The sequence below is a fragment of the Morchella importuna genome (genome assembly GCF_003444635.1).
Source record: "Morchella importuna strain M04M26 chromosome Unknown Morimp01GS001, whole genome shotgun sequence".
In the NCBI taxonomy this organism is placed as follows: domain Eukaryota; kingdom Fungi; phylum Ascomycota; class Pezizomycetes; order Pezizales; family Morchellaceae; genus Morchella; species Morchella importuna.
The window spans coordinates 3,501,829-3,521,517 of NW_025763398.1; the positions used below are offsets into that span (position 1 = coordinate 3,501,829).

The 19,689-nt window shown below is 51.0% G+C and overlaps 7 protein-coding genes across 7 annotated transcripts; 5 read left to right on the plus strand and 2 right to left on the minus strand.

The window, feature by feature from the left end:
• Positions 1–955: 955 nt before the first annotated feature.
• On the plus strand, positions 956–3,400 carry LAJ45_00893 (uncharacterized protein; the record flags this gene model as incomplete). Its single annotated transcript, XM_046110492.1, has 5 exons — positions 956–1,135; positions 1,201–1,536; positions 1,599–1,885; positions 1,936–2,076; positions 2,137–3,400. The coding sequence occupies 5 exons, from the start codon at positions 956–958 to the stop codon at positions 3,398–3,400; spliced, it is 2,208 nt and encodes a 735-aa protein (XP_045977185.1).
• A 1,637-nt stretch (positions 3,401–5,037) lies between these two features.
• On the minus strand, positions 5,038–7,660 carry LAJ45_00894 (uncharacterized protein; the record flags this gene model as incomplete). The annotated part of the gene is made up of 3 exons (XM_046110493.1): positions 5,038–6,290; positions 6,350–7,212; positions 7,443–7,660. 3 exons carry the CDS (start codon positions 7,658–7,660, stop codon positions 5,038–5,040), a joined length of 2,334 nt encoding a protein of 777 aa, XP_045977186.1.
• A 465-nt stretch (positions 7,661–8,125) lies between these two features.
• LAJ45_00895 (uncharacterized protein) lies at positions 8,126–9,805 on the plus strand (the record flags this gene model as incomplete). The annotated part of the gene is made up of 3 exons (XM_046110494.1): positions 8,126–8,396; positions 8,527–9,492; positions 9,546–9,805. The coding sequence occupies 3 exons, from the start codon at positions 8,126–8,128 to the stop codon at positions 9,803–9,805; spliced, it is 1,497 nt and encodes a 498-aa protein (XP_045977187.1).
• A 2,387-nt stretch (positions 9,806–12,192) lies between these two features.
• On the plus strand, positions 12,193–13,119 carry LAJ45_00896 (uncharacterized protein; the record flags this gene model as incomplete). Its single annotated transcript, XM_046110495.1, has 2 exons — positions 12,193–12,839; positions 12,897–13,119. The coding sequence occupies 2 exons, from the start codon at positions 12,193–12,195 to the stop codon at positions 13,117–13,119; spliced, it is 870 nt and encodes a 289-aa protein (XP_045977188.1).
• A 519-nt stretch (positions 13,120–13,638) lies between these two features.
• Positions 13,639–14,742, minus strand: LAJ45_00897 (uncharacterized protein; the record flags this gene model as incomplete). Its single annotated transcript, XM_046110496.1, has 4 exons — positions 13,639–13,907; positions 13,962–14,205; positions 14,406–14,548; positions 14,700–14,742. 4 exons carry the CDS (start codon positions 14,740–14,742, stop codon positions 13,639–13,641), a joined length of 699 nt encoding a protein of 232 aa, XP_045977189.1.
• Positions 14,743–15,413: 671 nt separating this feature from the next.
• LAJ45_00898 (uncharacterized protein) lies at positions 15,414–16,889 on the plus strand (the record flags this gene model as incomplete). Its single annotated transcript, XM_046110497.1, has 4 exons — positions 15,414–15,488; positions 15,591–15,611; positions 15,687–16,792; positions 16,847–16,889. The coding sequence occupies 4 exons, from the start codon at positions 15,414–15,416 to the stop codon at positions 16,887–16,889; spliced, it is 1,245 nt and encodes a 414-aa protein (XP_045977190.1).
• Positions 16,890–18,294: 1,405 nt separating this feature from the next.
• On the plus strand, positions 18,295–19,685 carry LAJ45_00899 (uncharacterized protein; the record flags this gene model as incomplete). Its single annotated transcript, XM_046110498.1, has 6 exons — positions 18,295–18,364; positions 18,457–18,605; positions 18,667–19,167; positions 19,218–19,267; positions 19,583–19,593; positions 19,657–19,685. The coding sequence occupies 6 exons, from the start codon at positions 18,295–18,297 to the stop codon at positions 19,683–19,685; spliced, it is 810 nt and encodes a 269-aa protein (XP_045977191.1).
• Between the last annotated feature and the right edge of the window lie 4 nt (positions 19,686–19,689).

Consider the following 19,689-nt stretch of genomic DNA (forward strand, 5'->3'; position numbering starts at 1 on the left):
TGAAGAATAGAAGAGAAAGGCGATGAAGGAAGGGATGTTGTTGACAGTGAAACGATATATGTGTACCAATATAGGAGAGAATTAAGTCTTAGAGGAGTGCTAGTGTAAGTAATTGAAGGAATATCTTTAACCCTCTCTTAGCAGAATAATCCAAGGCGAATTTGTGTATGGAAGATATTCTGGGGTGCAGGTGTATGTGTGTCAGTGACTACATGTATGTGACTACATGACGATACCTTGTAGGTCATACATTATTCCGTTTTGTAGGTACTCTCCACCAGGGCCGTTCAACAGGCCAAAAAAAAAAAATTGGGAATAAGATGTAGGTATATGTAGGTCTCGGATTACTTTCATTACCTACGCACATACATGTATGCTAAGCATACAAAAAACTCGTAAATCGGGCTTTCTTTCGTTTTGCCTTAACTGCCAAAACGGGAGTGCACAAATGCACCGTTCGATCCTCATTGGCTGACTAATCAGATCTATGTATCAGATCTCTAAAGAGCCTATCGCGGCGGTTGCCAAGCACTAAATCACTTTGGGCAACAAGAAAGTTTGGCGGCCAGGCAACACTGAAGTCTTTTCTCTCACTCTTCCTGCTCCCCACCCCCACCCAGGTCCACAATCTCATTCTTCTATTTTACTCGAAGGAGGTCTTTCCTATCTTCCTTACAGTAGTTATATTAAAATAAAAGAATTCCCCTCGGATCTTTACTACATGTTCTCCCTTTCTCTTTGCACTTAAAACCTGGCCTTCCTCCCAGGCTTCATCGCCTTCCTCCTTCATCTGGACCTCTCCCCCCTGTTGCTGCTACACCCCACTTTGCTTCGACCTTTCGCAAATGTGTTCGTTGGAGCATGTCTCGGGAGCATCGCAATTTCCAACAACTTCTTTTTGAGCTTTCTTGGTTTAGTTCTCGTCTTTTGTCCAGCTGTATAGCTTTTGGCGGACATGTCTAGTTCATCACCCGTTCCTGTTCTTTCAGCTTCTTCAACTGCTACTACGGCTCCAATCACCGCAACCACAACCACCATCACCACCACCACCACCACCGCCGACGCCTCAACAAAAACCACAACAGCAACTATTGCAGTTGATATCCCCGTCAACCCTTCTGACAGTGGTCTTGAGGTAATCTCTCATTTGCACCACGCTGGCCTCCTAAATTTGTGCTAACATTGTTTTCTCATTTACAGCTTATGGATGCGAAAGAATCCCAGGCGGATTCTCCCATACCAGTGAACGCCAGCGCCGAAATCGCTCATGACAGTAATAAAAACAGCCTTGTTACCTCCACAATCTCACACGATGTCTACCCTATTTCAACCCCACTTGAACAAGGCGCACAGCAGCCTCGCTCTTGCCCCCAAGATATTTCCTTAATTCAAGAATCTCTGGGAGGTCTCAATTTAGGAACTAGTCATGCTACCGTAAGCGGAGAACCATCTCCTCATAACGGTACCTCGGATCTGTGCCAGCCCACTGGAAATACTTCGGTGGCCACACAGGGAAACCCTGCTGAATCAGCTACTGTGGGTATACCTGCTTCCGAGATACCCCCAAAAGTATGCCTTTGTTGCTTACAAGCTCCCAGTCACAAAATATAGCTTCCAGTCAGCCAGAAGGCCATGTTCCAGGACTTGTGTCCCGCGACAGTGAACATAGCTCTGTCACATCCGACTGTGCAGACTCCTCCCCAGTGATAGTCGTGTCGTCGCAGTCCCAATCTCCCGAGCCTTTCGCCGACCAGCTCAAGCCCGTAGTTCCAATGCTTATTGATGAACCCGATGAGCGCCTCTTAAACGCTTTGGAAACCCCCCGTGATCGCTTGTTTGTGATAAGACTGGAACACGATGTCATTAATTTCATCCAAGACAATATGTACGTTCAGCTTGGTCATATGTGGAAAGATTAAACCTAATCAAATGCAGCTGCGATGTTTTTGACCTGCCTCCCATCAATGCTTATCAACGTCTGCTCGCCCATAAAATGGCTGAATATTACAGACTTACCCACATTGCGGATGCCACCGGCGCTAGTGTCAGATTTTACAGAGGTCAACACGCCAGAATGTATGGGCTCCAATCAAACAGACATTTGAGGAACTTTTATTTACTTAGATTTTTTTTTAGCCCTCCTGTAAGATTAGGAGACAAACCAACTGCGGCTCTTCAGCTTAATTCTGCAGCTAATGGATCTGCTGCCCCTATGAAAATTATGCGGCGAACACGTTCCGAAAAGGGGTCTGATACACCTCCCGAGCATCGGAACTCAAATACACCGAAAAAACCATCTTCTGAAACATCCTCTGGAGATGGTTCGGCACGAACAGGTAGCAGAGAGGAGAGAGAGGAAGCCTACAGGGCCGCTCGGGAACGCATCTTCAAAGACTTTGTTGTATCGCCCCCTGAGACGCCTCCGCCCACTAAGCAGAACGATAAGCAGAGAAGACAAGAACAGCCTGATGATTTTTCTGGCCGCTCTCAGTTCTTTCCTATATTGTCACCTTCGGTTCCTGCGGTCAATCCAAATTATTACCCTCAATATGAGAACCCGGGATTACAGTTCCAAAACTCGCACATGCCTTTACAGCCGCGCTTCAATCCAAATACCCCTAGTTTCAATCCGAATATGCCAAATTTCAACCCTCCCAATAATAATTTCACCCCGCAGCCTTATATTCCAGTGACGCCCCACCGTCAATTTCAAACGCCAAATGACAGGTTCAACGCACAAAATCCAGTAAATATGGGACATCTTGGATACCCTCAGCAACAGCCCCAGCCACACCCCCAGCCACAACAGCAGCAGCCTCAAAACCATCACCACCAGCAGCAGCAACAGCAGCAATTGCAGCTGCAGCTGCAGCTGCAATCGCAATCACAGCAACAACAACAGCATCAGCATCCGCACCAACAGCAGCATCGTAATAATTTCTTTGAGCAGCCAAATCACTTCAATTCCTCAGGCCCTCCCCCCCAACAACAACATAACGTAATGGCGAATCCTCCGTTCACTAATCCTCCCCGCTTTGTACCACAACAGTCATCCCACAACTCTCACCACCACACGCCTCCTGTCCCTGCATCTGGGAATAGGCACCCTTACAATGCCCCCTCTAACTATGCTGTCAACAACAATAATATAGCGCAGCACCGCTTTCCACAACCGGGGCTTGGCTGGAACCCTCCCGCTGTTGGAGGGGTCCCAATGAACGTGACAAGATCTCAGCCAGGCATGCAAAGTTTTGATAGGAACGCCCCATCATTCGGAGGGTTGCCATACCAGGCACATCAACCACAACAACAACAACCGTGGGGAGGTGGGGGTGCTTCATTTGGGAGAGGTGGGTACGGAGGAGGTGGGGGGGTGCATGGGCCTGTTGGCGGCATGTAGTGCTAGGATGATGTTCTTGTTTGGAGTTTCAAATTGTAACCTGTATAGATCGCATTAGGCGGCTGGGTGTGGCTAGCGATACACCACTAAAGCCTATCTCTTAGTACAGTGCTGACTGTGGCTTATTTTTCATCAGTATTTTATACTTGGGCAGTTAGATGGGTCTTATGAAATCGTTGACGAGAACGAAGAGGGCCGGGGAAGAAAAAGTCTTATTAGATGCGGACTGGATCTAATTTCGTTTTGTTTGCTGCTTCTTTTTTCTCTTTTCCTTTTTGTCTTGTCTTAATGTTTACGCTCACTTTTTGTTTTGGTTTTTGCTTGCTATGCGTCTGTGGGAGGTATTTTGTATCCTTTTTTTCTTTCTTTTTCTTGCTTTCGTTCGTATGGATTCTGGTGTCTCTAAATTTGGGATGGGTTTATGGGCTGCTGCTGCACGAAATGAAAAGCTGCGTTAGCTGAATATTTTGTTGGATACAAAAAAAAAAGTGTACGAGGCCGTAACAAACTATATAAAGTAGAGTAATTATCCCCAATATCCAGAACACTAACAGTACAGCGAGAGGTAGAAATATGGGAGGAGTCCTATTGGCTTTCCCATAGAAACCCTGTTTTTAGGCCTCTGTTTCTACCTCTCGCTGTATGTGGCGGATCATGGGCTATCACTCGCCTTGAAGGAGTCGATCACAGGACATCACTCGACTCGGCACGAGGAAGAAAAAGACGGACATGATTGATGATAACCCATCTAGATGTGAGTCTGGTTCTATGTATAATATAGCTCCCTGAGAGGTACGCTCGGATAGTCGCTAGCAGGATAAGTCGCTCTTATCAAAAGATAAGCCCTACAAGACCGTGCAAGCAGGCCTCAAACTCCGGAGAGGAGATATGCGCGGACTCAAACCACGGTGGTGGAAGTGGGGTGGTGTTACCAGGCAGAACTGGATATGGATACTATGGTGAGTACTTTAGTAAACCACATACATGTATTTGTAAGGGATACCTAGGTACGAGACGAGGATACGTGTGTGTGCTGTGCCACATCTGATAGCTTTGCCCCTTGAGAGCGCGCGGGTAGTGTTCTTTTTTGGCGCTTGTATTCTGTGTAGCACGCTTATGGGCCGTGGCATTTGGAGCGGGTGGTGGGAAGTGTTTATGGCTCATTAAATATACAGAGCAGAGCCAGGTGATTCCTAGCCATTACCGACGCTCGAGTACTTCCCTGGATGGGTTGGACGACGTAGAGTCGGTATATCTGCAATAGGGTCTATACGTAATACATGTAGCTGGATATCTAACCCCATGCTGGCAGTGGTGGTGGCTTTGTGGCATCATGGGGGATCACTCGTTGGTTTACTTATTTCCAATGTCCATCGAACACAAGAGAACGGGACTGAACAATCATACCACCAAAACACAAATACTATAGCCTAAATCATAAAAGTACAATCTATATGTACAACACCAAGGTCCACCAACGATCTGATAACCTACAGAAGGGCGGAGAACAGAAAGGAAAAAAGAAAAAGAAAAAAGAAAAAAGAAAAGAGGAGAAACCACATGCGCATCTAGCTATAGCCAAGTAATAGTAATTTATCTATATATCATGGTATCTTACTCCCCCCACCTTCCTCACTTCAGCTCCCTCCCCCACTCCCCCACCTCCACCATCGCCCTCTCCCCCCCTCCTCCAACTCCGCCTTCCCCAGCACCCCCGCCAAACTCCTCCACCCGCTCCTCGCGCCCCCCCACCTCAGCACCTCCTCCTTATACCGCTCGCCCGAGTCCCTCCGTAGCGGGTCCTGCTCAAACACGTCCTTCCATATCTTGGCCGCAATCGCCCGGTCAAACAGATACGCATAATACGTCGCCCCATACCCAAACAGGTGCCCGAAGAACCCCTGCCACGACGTCCCCCGCGCCGCTGGCAGCAGCCCGTACCGCCCCTCAACCTCGTGGTACACGGCCGTGGAGTCGAACCCGCGCTGCAGCGGCAGCCCCGAATGATACCGCTGGTCCAGCAGCGAGAGCAATATCTGCGTGCGCGTCTCCATCGCCTGCATCAGCTCCTCCTGCTGCAACCGCTCCGCAACCAGCTGCATCGGCAGCGGCTCGTCCGTCTGGTGGTGTCTTGCAAACAAGCCCAGCACCTCGGGGGCCCGTGCAAAGTGCTCCATGAGCACGCTTGGCAGCTCGGCCCAGTCCGTTGCGCAGCGCGTGCCCGCGACGTTGTGCAGCGCCGTGCGGCCGAGCATGGAGTGCAGGGCGTGGCCCATCTCGTGGAAGAGCGTCTGCACCTCGCGGAAGTTGAGGAGCGCCGGGTTCCCGCGCGCAAAGTCGCAGATGAGCGCGATGGTGGGGAGCTGGTAGAGGGTGCCGTCGGGACGGCGGACGGAGGCCATGCCGTCGTCTTCGCGCGCGCCCTCGAGCGCCTCGGCGAGGTACTCCTCGTCGCTGATCTGGCGCGAGCAGCGCAGGGTGAAATGCGCGGGGTTGGGGTTCTTGCCGGCGCGCTCAAAGAGGTCGCAGTAGACGACGGCGATGTGGCCGTCGGTCTCATCGATCACGTCGAGGCGGCGGACGTCGTCGTTCCAGGTTTCGCCTGGGAGGGTCTCGCGCGGGACGAGGCGGACGCCGTAGAGGCGGTTGAAGAGGCGGGAGAGGCCCTGCATGACGGTGCCGAGGGAGAAGTAGGATGAGAGGATGTCGGAGCCGCGGCGGCGGGAGCGGATGGCGTGCATCATTCGGGCGGTGTAGAGGTCTTTGTCCCAGGGTTGGAGGGGTAATGATTGGCCGGACTGTTTTTTAAGGAGTGCCAGACCGTCGAGTTCTGACTGGGCGGCGGGGCGGTTGGCGTCTGCGAGGGCGTTGAGGAATTTGGTTACGGCTTCTGTAGACTAATGTTAAATTGGGATTTAAGTATAGGGCGGGGTGAAGAATATCACGGACCTGGAGAGGACGCCATCTTGTCTGTCAATGCGACCTCTGCATAGGTCTCACGCCCTACTAAGACCGCAAGTTCTGCTCTTCGCTTTAATAGCTCCTCCAAAACACCTATCTGCCGGGCGCTACTCGTATGGCCAGCTATATATATCTCCTTCCTCACCTCTTCATCCTCTACTGATCGTATGGCATGGTTCGCCGCCATCCCAATCGTAGGAATCGTCACCTTCCCCCGCTTCGTGAGCTCCCTCACAACCATAGGATCCATCCCCCTCAACCGCGCCGAGTCAAACGTCAGAAAATGCGTCTCCGGCGCCATCTCATTGATAAACTGCGGGCCCAGCTCCGCAATCTCGTTGGACAGCTCGACGAACTTCCGCCTGGCCCCGGCCGGAAGATTGATGCCACTCTTCTCAAAGTCCTTGTACAGGATCGTCGCAACCGCCCGCTCCTCGTCCGAGAACTTTGCCACAACCTCTGGGTTGTCCAGCGCCCGCTTCAGGGCGTCGTAGAGACCCGTGGTGGTGTTGAGGACATTCATGTACTCGTACATGACGGTGTAGGCTTCGTGCGCCGCCACGACGATCTTGCGGTCTGGGTGCGTCGCCCGCACAAAGTCGGACATGTCGATGACTCGGCACAGCAGATCGCTCAGACGGTCGAGGTCCCGCACGACGCGGACAAGCTCGTCGGGCGTGTAGGCATTGAGGATCTTGTCGACTTGCCGCTTGGCCTTCTGGAGGGTGCGGTCGGCGTAGTCTTTGAAGCCGGCGGCGGAGGTGAGGTCTTTGTTCTGGAAGAGGCCGGTGTGCTGGGCTGTGGGGTTGTGGGATTTGGCGGAGAAGTCGCGCCAGATGGAGGGGTTGTCGCTGGAGGGTTTATGACTATTTTAGCTGGTGCACTTTTCTGGTTTTTTTTATTTAAAAGAAGAGGAAAAAACAGGAGAAAAAGAGAAAGAAGAATTGTATATTTAAATTTTATAGGATACATGACATGTGGTAAACTAGGCAAGGCAAGATAGAGCAGATGTGTAGATATCCGGGTACTTTTTTTTTCTTCTCTAAAAAAAAAAAAGGAAAACTGAAGGGGTGAAATTTACAAGATGTCCCTCAAGGTCTTGTCCTCCCAGCCCGCACCCGGAGCGGAATGCAGGGCGGGGTTGAAGGCAGCAGCAGCAGCAGCTCCAAGCTTCGGGGACTCGACGGCGGCGGCCGCAAGATGTCTTTTCTGCAGCAGCAACAGGAGCTGCTGCTGCTGCTTGCGCCAGCAGCGGGTGCAGAGCGTTGACCACGCGGAATGGGGGACCACTCTGTACATTGTGAACTGAGGGACGAGACAGAGGGGGGTTCAATTGGGTCCTGCTGTGTGGTGGGGCGGGAGAGAGAGAGCAAGAGGTTGAGAGATGCAAGGTGCGAGATGGGATAGAATCAGGCAGTGGAGGGAGAGATGTTATCAGATTGATTGATTTTATCTGATGGTGGGGGAGGGGAGAGAGGGAGCGAGGGACATGTGAGCACGCCACTCACGTGAGAGGAGAGGGATGCTTCTGCCCTGGGATTAGTAAGAGGAGAGGGCCTGGAGAGGGCCATTGACGGGGGAAGTGGGGGGAGAGAGGGGGGGAGAGGGGGGAGAGAGAGAGAGAGAGAGGGAGGGAGAGGGAGAGGGAGAGGGAGAGGGAGAGGGAGAGGGAGAGGGAGAGGGAAAGGGAAAGGGAAAGGGAAAGAGAGAGGAAGGGAAGGGAAGGGAAGGGAAGGGAAGAAGTGATGGAGAGAATGGGAGAGAATGGTGGAACTCGAGAGAGAAACATGGGAGAGCACTCGAGCTGTCTGCAAGCCATCTCTCATCCCACGGCCCCTCAATGCAAACCTTCCCTTCCCTCGCCTCGCAGCGCCACACCCAGCCAGCCCTTCCCTGCATAGCCGCTCTCTCTCCATCCAGCTAAGCGCCACTCACGTGACGGCTGTACCTCAAGCTTCTCTTCTCTTCTTCTTCGCTGTGTCGAGTCTTCCCTTTTCCTCCATCATCGTTCACGACATCATCGCACATCAACACCGTAAACAACAACCAAGGATCCAGAGGCCCTACAAAACACAGCAAATACCTTCGCTCTCTTCAGCTCTCACCCATATTCCGCTCATTCACTCGTTCACACTCTCCCCCCCCCCCCAGTCACTCCTTTTCAGCAACACCTCTCACACAGTTGACACTGCACGTGCCCACCCCCAATGACCATGGAGCCCACCGACACCGCCATGACCGAAGCTCCCACCTTCGCCCCTCCCCCCCCAAGAAGCGCAAGTTCATCCGCCGCCGGCCTGACGATGACGACAACGACCAAACCACACCCGACGCCGCCGACGCCGCCCCCACCGCCCCCACCGCCCCCACCGCCCCCACCGCCCCCAACACACAAACCACCACCACACCACCACCACCACCCACCGAAAGCGCCGTGCCCCCCTCCCCCCCAACAGACCCTGAGACCCCAGACCTCTCCACGATCCTCCGCCTCCGCAAGAAGCTCACGCGCCCCACCCGCCGCGGGCTCGAGGTCACCGCGCCCAAGCCCACCACGACGACGACGACGTCGCAGGCAACGGCCACAGCCGCACCGCACCGCCCGCTGGACGACGACGCCGCCGCAGCATCAAAGGCCGCCGAGGAGGAGGAGGAGGAGCTCCAGGCCGTCGTCAACAGGTTCACGCACCAGACGGGCCAGATCCTCGACGTCGACAAGCACATGATGGCCTACATTGACAGCGAGATGCAGCGGCGCCGCGGCATCGGCACGTCTGGGGGCGCGGGGGGCAGCGGTGGTGGCGGCGGCGACAGCGGGAGTAGCGCCCCCGCGGGCGGGGAGAGCGCGAGTAGGTCGGCGTACTGGACGCCCGTGGTGCCGGAGGGCCGCGGAGCGACACTGGGGAAGCTGCATGAGGTTGATCTGGGGGAGGAGACGAAGAAGCGGAATATTGCGCGGACGCAGGAGGCGACAAGGCGGCTGCAGGGGGATGGGACGGCGGCGGCGGGGGCGGCGGAGGAGGAGGAGGCCGGCAGCGGGGGTAAGAAGAAGATGAAGGGGCGGAGAAGACGCAATAGTCAGGATATCCAGAGGGATAAGCTGGTGGAGGAGGTTCTCAAGGAGAGTCGATGTATGTTTATTACATTCGCTGCATATATATACAGGAAGACTAACTAGCGGCAGTGGAAATGTACACCGAGCCCGACCCGTCCGAGGAGCAGCGCGAGACAGAAGGCGCCGCAGACGACCGCATCGCGGAAAAGTTCCGCCGCGAGTTCCTAGACGCGCTCATGTCACGGCGCCGCCGCAGAGGCGGCGACAGCCGCAAGAAGAGGGACGAGACGAAGAAGCCGCGGGGGCCGAAGCTGGGAGGGAGCAGACAGGCGCGCGCGGCGATGCGGGAGAGCCAGAATCAGGCTACGGTCGTGGCGAAAAAACGATAGAGAGGGTGGTTGTATTTTTGCGTGGTTGGCTGGGCTGGTTGGCTGGTTGGATGGGGTTTGTCTTTTTTTATTTCTTTCCAATTGTATGTGATAAGTAAATAGCCTTTTCCTTCTTTTCCTTCTTTTTCTTTTCCTTTCCTTTCTCTTTTTCTCTTTTTCTCTTTTCTTTTACGCTTCTCTTTTTTTAAAAACAGGAATAAGGACTTGTAAATTTTTTCGTTGCATGCAGGCGGGCGGGCGGGCGGGGGCAGTAGTTAGAATGGGATGATGGTTGAGCTCAGGCTCGGTTTGCGGGTGAATATATCATTGACATGGTTATAGACTTTTGGTTTCCCCGTCCGAAGGCCGTTACGTATACAATCCGTCCTAACCCGCATATATGGCTACATGTGATCGAGGTATACTAAGAAACTGCATCTTTGAAATATTCAATAACAATGACACTTGGGAATTCTAATTCACAGCGAGTCAGACCAGGGTGATCAATAAACATGTACTCTGCCCCGGATCCAAACGCACCCTGGGAGCTCTTGGTCCTCGCTAGAGTACATAGCTGCGCTATCTGCATGTAGTAATGATAAGAACACATGTCGATAGCAATAACGATAAGAATATCCCTGGCCCCCCCACAAAGGTGCTCATCCAGGGTTGACGGAAGCGAGTGATCCTTCATGACGTACTAACTACGAGGAACGGAATAAGGGGGTCCAATCCAATCATAGCCGGTGAAGAACCAATGTGATGTCTGATGGCACCTGGGCTAGGCATGTGTGGCGCTTCTGCTATCTATATATTTCTGGGGATTTTGTTGAGGATAGGGAAGGACGCGAGGGGCGGAATCGCTCTCTGCCATGGCTACTCCAAATTCAGTATAGACAACACCCCCAAAGTCCTAGTGATAGCCCTCCCCTCGTCCCATATATATATCCAGCTGATGGGCGGTCCATGGCCAAGATGCAAGTACTGGACAACCCTAAACCTGCGGTGTATAAAACGAGCACGCTTCTTATTTCACTCGACGGATGTATGATATGTCTATCGATAGAGGGAGCTGGAAATCAACCCCATTTTCTTTTAAGGTTTCCTCCCCACGTGGTTCGGCTCGCTTGTTCTTAGCGAGTGCTTATTGCCGCCGAGTGATGCGCTGTGATTGCATCTGGGGTGCATATATCGGAGTGCACGCTATCGGGGTGTAGGTACGAAAATGGTCTGGTGGATAGGGGAAGAGGAGGAGGATGAGGGGGCCCTGGTGGCTTGGAGCTACTGCGGGATCCTCGGTATCGATATATCCAAGGGCCCTTCCCGGGTAGTCTGTTACCTGGCTATGCCTACTTAGCTATATGCATGTTTGTAGACTTGACTGAGAAAGGGTCGACTCGATGGATATATGGCTTTAGGATGACATCTCCAATTGTTTTTCAAATGACTTTGAAGTGTTATGGTGAGATACGGAGGAAGAAGAAGAACCGGTCGGTTGACCTGCGGTGTCAATAGGACAATGCCAAGAGGGCTGGGGGGATTGTCCGGAGAGCTATCTAGCAAGAGATAGCTAGATAGAGCAGTCAATGCTGACTTCAACCCTCAGAATAGGTCCTATTATTATCGATCACTCGTGGGCTGGGTATGTAAATCTCCGATTCTCACGATGTCCCTCTCTCATTCACACACTCTCTTTCCCTGTGTGTTGCCCCGGGGAAATTGCACCCTCTCATCATGCGGTAATATTGGTAACGGCAGCTGTAGTATGTACAAAGGAGAACGGGACACATTGGGTTTTTAGGCGGCGGTGCTTTTCTCTTAGACACGGTTTCAAATAATAAGACAGCTGCAGCTTCTTCTTCTTCTTCTTCTTCTTCTTCTTCTTCCATCTACTAACACTACTTCTGCTGCTGCTGCTGCTCTTCTTCTTCATCTTCGTCCTGTTCTTCCTCTTGTCCCCCTTGTTCAATTCTGGGAGGTTGCATTACAGACAGCCAGTCCGTCCATCACATCCATCGACTGCTCCTGCATCTCATTCGGCCGCTCTCAGTCTTCATCGTATTTAATTAGGGTTGTCCTCTCACCTCCCTGCAACAGGGTCTCTTCGTTTCTCTCACTTCCTCGCCACCACTCACTTGCACCCCCCCCCCCCCCCCCAAACCCCCCCTACAACAATACTTACATTAGACCCTATTATCCATACACCCGGATATCTGCTTATCGCTCGTTCCCTCTCTCCTGCATTGTCACGACCCAACAACATCCAGACCAACGCTCTCACCACACCCAACCAAGTCAAGTGCTCCTCTCCCATAATCTGTATCAGTGACACGGTCCCCATACCACTCACTCCAATAACCTTTCATCCAACCTTTCCTCACGCGCCTAACCACCACCACAAACCAACCATGGGCCGACCAATCTGGCGCGAACCTACCGAAAAGCGCACGGCCGATGCTGCCCTTGAACCTCGTCGCGAAGCCGTCGTCCGTCGCTCTGCCGGCATTCGCCCTCGAGTCCGCGGCTCAGACCGCTCCTCGGGTACCCTATTCAATCTCCTACGTAGCGATTACGCCCTCGAAAACCTAAATACGGGTCCCGCCAGATGGAGCGACAACGCGAGCTTACTCGCGGCTCAGCGTGGCGGCAGAAGAGGCCTTGGCAGGTCTGAGACGCTGCGCCCTCAGCTGAATCGCTCAGTGGCGACTGGCGAGGAGGTCTACACGCCGTGGTTCCCGCCCGCTGGTGATCGTGAGCTGGCAATGCAGCGCAGGGAAGAGATGGAGCGCATAAGAGAGGATAACGAGAGACGTAGGCTGTTGGAAAGGCTGGATAGGGAGCGCGAGCGGGAGCACGAGAGGGTGGCGCGCCTGACCGAGGAATTTATACCGGATGATATGTCGTGGTTCGGGCTTCCACTGTCGGCGCGTCAGAGATACGTCGCCAGCCTCATTGACGAAGGCCGCCGACCCGAGCCCTCATCAAACGCGACCCGCGAGATTCACTTGCCGCGCTTCGATATTGACGGCTTGGGTGATCGGGAGCGCTCTCTCAGGTCAATACCCTCACTCCCTACATATCTCACTGGGCTAATCGAAGGAGCGGGTGACAGTCCTGATGCAAATCAGTGGGAGCTCATGGCCGAACTCGGGTATCCAGGCTGTGAACAGGATAGCGAAGACAGCGAGGACGATGAGCACAACCTCATGGACGCTCTTGGGACCCTGGAAGGAGAGGTGGAGAGGGATAGGTCTGAGATGGATAGGTTGAGAAGAGTGGCCAACATGTTTGCAGCGCATAACAGGGACATTGACAGGCTGGTTGAAAGATTGTAAAAACTGTAATGAATCGGCGTTTACGATTTTCTTCATTTTTTCCCCCTTCAATTCTTTGGTGTGTTGTTATTGCCTTTTATCTTCTTTCCTTTTTTTCCCTCAATGATTGGAATGGCAATTGGGTTGTTTTTTCTCCCAAATGTTCTTTATACTCCTTAAGTTTATCTCTCCGTGGGATATATTATATATATATATATATGTATGTGTACATTTCTGTTTCTTTTTTCTTTGGGATATGGATACTATTTCAAGGCTCTGGAAGGCCGTTTATGTCTCATCTTATGTATCATGATTATCTGTGCTCAGACACGAGACATCACTCAAGACGACATAAATAAACTACAATCTAATCATCGGTACAGACTCTGAAGGGTCACTCGGAGAAGACAAGAAAAACAATACCCTCTATACAGGTATCTATTCGAGGCTACCACAATATCATCATATCTCTATCCAGTCTAACTATTGTATGTAGGCAGGTCCTTTGTTCTTACTACCTCCCCCCATCTATGCGTCCATCTATTCCGAATTTGCATATTCCAAATCCTCCACACTCCTAATCACCCTACTCGGCGTGCACATATTCTCTATGATGTAGTCCCCATTGACCAAATCGTTCTCATCCGCCCGCTTTGCTGCCGCCTCCTCCGTGTCCACCAGGCCAGCTGCTAGGTGCCTCGCAATCAAGCGCTTCCTCGCAATATCCCGATCAACAGATACAAACCACAGCTCATCGAAGAGCGCCGAGATCTCGCCCCAGATCTCGGTTTTGAGGGATAGATAGTTGCCTACACACAATTAACCCCACAGAAGAGGTAATAGAAACAGAACGGGATAGAAACCTTCGAAAACAAGTATTCTCTGTGTCGTTAGGATGGCAATATCATCCTCGACGGGGTCCTTCCTGGCGTGGTCGAAGCTGGGCGCAAAGATGGTCTTTGAGTCGGGCGTGATGGGCGCCTTGAGACGTAGCACGAGCTGCTTAAGAGCCACGGGATCGAAGGTGAAGGGCGCACCGCGGCGGGCGTGGGCCTCGAGCGGGTTGGGCATTGCGGAGAGGGCGGCGCGGGTCAGGTGGTAGCCGTCCTTTAAATACACAGAAAGCAATTGTTATCATCATTTGTACATTATAATATGGTGGTTTTTTTTTTTTTTTTTTTTTTTTTTATGTGTAGAAGTATTTGGGCTGCTCTCTAGATCCCAGACTGCAGGGCCTGATACTACTACTACTGCTACCTACTACTATCATCATGATTACTACTGATGGTGCGTGCGTGCGTGCGTACCATGGGGATCATTGCCGCGACGTTTGGGTCAAGGGCGTTGAGGCGGTTGACGACCTTTCCGGCGAGCGTGGTCTTGCCGCTGCCGGGGGTGCCGGAGACGCTGATTAGGACGCGGGAGGCTGGGGGTGCGGCGGCGAGGAGCTCTGGGAGAAGGGGGGTTTTTATTTTATGTCATTGATGCATTTGGTGTTTTTGGTTTGGTGGGTGGTGTTATATATACATGTACATACATGTATATATGCACATGTACTTATGTGTGTGTGTGTTTGTGATGGAGAAAAAAGATACACATACTGCTTGTTGCGTTCACGAGGTCATCAATTATGTTTTCCATCATTTTGATGCGTTTGTTGTAGTCGTAGTTATGGAGTGGAGTGGAGTGGAGAGGCTGGGTATTGTGCCGGTGGACGGTGTATGATGTGGGGCCTAGAGAGCTTGTTATTTAACTCCTGTGCTTTGGTGATGACGGTGGTGATGGTGGCGAGGATGATGGAAATCAATGTCCAGTGGGGTGTGGCTGGGGGGATGATACATACTAAATATTCAGAACTGTAGATGTGCAATTGTTTGACGATATCGATTGTTGAAACAACCCAGCAGAGTGGTAGCAGCAGTTCCCCTCCCCTCCCTTCCCCTCCCCTTGCCCCTCGCACCGTCCCCCTCCCGTCCCTCCCGCTCCCCCCCTCCGAGTACGTAGCAGGACATCATCAAACAGTAAATACCCGGCATCCCCTATCAACGTTATCGTGTTATGCACCAGGGGGGATAAAATGCCAGCCAAGACGGCTCCTTCCCGCTGCAGATCTACCGGTGCAACAACTGCAAGAGCACTCGACACCTACATACATAGTAGGTATATCTCAAGCCAGCCACTCATCCTCTCATCCATTCATTAATCTACATGTACTCGTACACTCAACACTCATACACTCATATGCAGTATCAGAAAACCACACATCAATACTAAACATTTTCCTCTCAGACCCCCCTCAAAAAAAAAAAAAAAAAATGATTGATCTTGGCTTGAAGAGAATCAGCGCACTCTTGCAAAACCAAGGTCGCTTCCCCTGGCAGGCTATTCACGTATGTGCATGCGCAACTTCAGGCAGATTTGTTTCGATAGTACCAGTACCCAGTACTAGTAGTAATAGTTGTTGCGATTGCTGCTGATAATCAATTTCGCAGGTTGCAGGAACGAATGGAAAAGCGAGTGATCTCTCAGGCAACAGAAATACTATTCTTCTCAGGCGGCGGCAGCTAAGTCATCTCTGTCCGAAATAGGGTTCCGTATGCGCCTACATTTCGTCTGTCCTCAATGCCGCTGGGATCCCTTGTGGCCGTTTCACATCCCCCCACCTAGTCGACCGCTGGGACTGCATCACGCTCAACGGGACCGCCGTCTCGAAATCAGTCTTCCTGGAAGTAGAGGCTGCGGTCAAGGAGAGAGACGCAAGCCTGGGAATCGGGGCCACCGAGTTCGAACTGCTCACAGCCACGGCCTTTGAGATATTCTCCAGGCAAAAGGTTGATATTGCCGTTGTAGAGGTTGGCATCGGCGGAAGGCTGGACGCAACAAATGTGTTTGAAGCGCCACTCGCGACCGTCATCACAAAGATTGCGCTGGACCATCAGGGCTTCTTGGGATCTACACTGGAAGAGATTGCGAAGGAGAAGGGGGGAATCATGAAGAAGGGGACCGCATGCGTGGTTGATGGGTCCAACACAGGGCAGGTGCTTTCCGTGCTACAACGCATTGCGTCCGAGGTGGGGGCAGGGGCCTACACCATCTCAAAGCTGGACGCGTTGGGCGATGGGTACGCTGAAATAATGACTCCGGCCTTTGGAACCCAGCGCTTTACGAGTTTTCTACAGGGAAACTACCAGCCCTCAAATCTTGCTTGTGCCGTGAACGCACTTTCTCACGCGGCGGAAAAGTTCCCAATTATCACCTCAGCGGCGCTCCAGGCAGGCATCAAGTCTACAACATGGCCTGGGAGAATGGAATGGGTTGACATTTCGTCCGTGGTTGGGAAGCGAACTTCAGTATTAGTGGATGGCGCCCATAACCCCGAAGCCGCAGACGCTCTGGCGGAGTATGTGAACAAAAAGCTCCCAGGCCCAGTGACATGGGTGCTCTCTGCGTCTAAAGGCAAAGAAGTTAGGATAATGTTGCAGAGGCTTCTTAGAGACGGTGATCATGTTGTTGCTGTTGCATTTGGGGCCGTAGACGGAATGCCGTGGGTTTCACCCGTCGACCCACAGGAGATCGTGAATGAGGCAGTATATGCTTTGGGAAGCGGCGAGAGTGTTACAAATTTTGGTCACGATATAAGCGCTGCGTTGAAGACGGCATGTAATGGTGGAAATGTGGTCGTTGCTGGTAGCTTGTCAGTATCTACTAAATTATCAAGCGGATAGAGTATATGCTGACGAATCCTCAGGTATTTGGCTGGAGAGGTTCACAAACTAACGAGGCTCAATTGAGCTGGGATTTATGTATCCGAGGGCATTGTAAAATATGATCGCCGCACTTAAAAAGGATGAACGATTGATTTTAATCGTGACTAGTGCAATATCCTGCCATCGTACAGCCTTGCGATATATATACATATGGGGTTTTCAGTAGACTTGCTCTTTAAATACACATGGTGCAAAATGACAGAGTTATTCTTAAAACCGTACCAATTAACTACATGTACTTCGGTATCAGGGGTAAGTGAGTAGAACGCGGCGGTTCATATTCGCGAGCAAAACAGGAAAACTACAGCTTTAGCCACGCTGCCACGTTCTACTCACTTACCCTTGATACCGAAGTACTATGTAGGTACATGTATGTATTCAAGTACCCCCACGAACTGTTGAAGCTAAAACAATGGCTGTAGGTTATGGCCAGTAGTGTATATGATCAATACATGTAGTTCATTCAACAGCTTGATCACACTTTTAATATTGGATCATAGCGAACTGTGTCATTTTACATCATCATCATTGTATGTTATTGTAGAGCACGTATACCTAAAACTGTCCTTTTCCGTAAATGTTAATAACGACCAAGATAAAATGACAGATACAGTATGAACGTAGACATGTAAGCAAGTAAGTACATGTAGCGCAAAGTCTCTAATACTACATGTACCTACATGGTTACGGTATTGATACAGCTTGATAAACTACATGTAGTATGGCATCAAAAGCCAACCACAATATTGGAAAATATGCTGTGTTGACCGTTTCCGTTTCTTGGCAGCAATCTAGAGTGTGATATTTTTTTCTCGTGGGCAATGAATAGGCCCTATAGTACTTGATCATTAGACCACTAGAGCAAAGCTCAGGCAGTGTGAGAAAGGTGGGTTTGGAGTAGGGCTTTCGAGCACTTGCAGAGTAGACGTGCAACAACAGAATATCCCTTCCTCCGTTTTAAATCATTGGGGCGTGGAGCAGTTAGGTAGGTTTTCTTGCAAATCCACGGTCGTCACCTACATGTAGTACCAGGAAAAGAGACGTGGAAAATGTGGCAACGTATCTTGGGTGATATGATGGGATAATGATACTTTTTACAATTAGGTTGCTCTAAGTGAGGAGTATAAATCGGGAGGGAAGGATGGAGGACTCCTCTTCTCGGTTTCTCTACATCCCTTCCTCCGTTTTCAAACAGTGGTGGGCTAAAAGGACGAGTGTGGCTCTTGGTGATTAAATATGTAATTTTGCGTACATACTACCAATATGAGTAGAAGGGGACTGACTAATGGATAGCGCAGCTCCTGAGTCATCGGTGGCTGACCACAAACATTTTTTTCTGGCAGGGTTTATCTAAACTCTCGCCTCAACTGTAAAACCCCCGAAACCATTATAAAAAATCGCACAAATCCCACCACCACAATAGCCAAAAATGCCTGCCCCTACAGCTCTCGTAAAAGCTGCTGGATCTATCACCCCGGCTATGGAACAATCAACCATGGGTACATTTATTCCATTTCTTTTTTAGACAAAATAGCGGGGAAACGAGAGAAAGAGAAAATTCTAACTGGGGCCATGGCGGGGTTATCTATAGAGGTCGTTGACGACGAAGTTCTTATCGACGCTTCAGCTTCCACAGCTCCCGTTTCCAGTATTGTAGTCCCTCTGCTGAAGGAAGCAGACGATACTGAAATGCACATTGACGAAGAAGGGCGCCCGAAATTTGCGCCCGCAAAAGCAAAGGTATGTATCCCCAGTTTGCAGGCCGATGCCTTTGTTCCAAGCACTAAACTTTCATGTCTAGAAAATTAGGCAAAAATCCGAGTCGCGAAAGGTCGGAATACCGCCTCACAGAATGGCGCCTCTCAAGTCGGCATGGCCCAAGATCTACCCCCCACTCGTGGAGCATCTAAAGCTCCAGGTTAGGATGAACCTTAAGGATAAGGCTGTCGAGCTTCGCTCTTCGGCAATTACATCAGATACTGGGGCGCTGCAGAAGGGTGCCGATTTTGTTAAAGCATTCTCGCTGGGATTCGATGTGGACGATGCTATCGCTCTGCTCAGGCTCGATGATCTGTACATTGAGACCTTTGAAATCAAGGATGTCAAAACTCTTACCGGCGAGCACTTGGGAAGAGCAATCGGGCGCATTGCAGGAAAGGATGGAAAAACAAAATTTGCGATTGAGAACACTACCAAGACCAGAGTTGTTTTAGCGGACCAAAAAATCCATATCCTGGGAGGATTTCAGAATATCAGAATGGCGAGGGAAGCCATTGTCTCATTGATCTTAGGAAGTCCTCCGGTATGTGTAATCCATAGTGTAATTCCTGGTGGATACTGACGACATTATAGGGCAAAGTCTATGGGAATCTCCGAACAGTGGCTGCGAGGCAGAAAGAGCGGTTTTAGGAAAATTTGGGTTCAAAAAAGTTTCATTTTATTTCATTTTTCTTTTCTTTTCCTCTCTTTACGACGTTATGGGTTTCCTGGCGCGCGGTTTCTATAGGTATTCGATTCTTTTGTTTCTTTTCTTAGACACGCGGATACCATGTAAATGCGTATTTATCTAGGGTATGCGCGAGTTCCTATCACGTGAAAGGCCACCCATGCTGTAGAAGGATGCTTGACAGCCTTATCCGCGGTGGAGATTGCGACATCGCTACCCGCGATATGTGTCGTCGGTACATACCAGCCGCGAGTTCAGCTCCTTGACTTAGATTCGTGCTAGGTATTATCTTCCGCAATGAAACTGCAGCCTCGATCTAGGCTTAACTTACTGAGAATGATTCAGATGATTGGAACTTGAAAGTGATTGGTTAAGTTG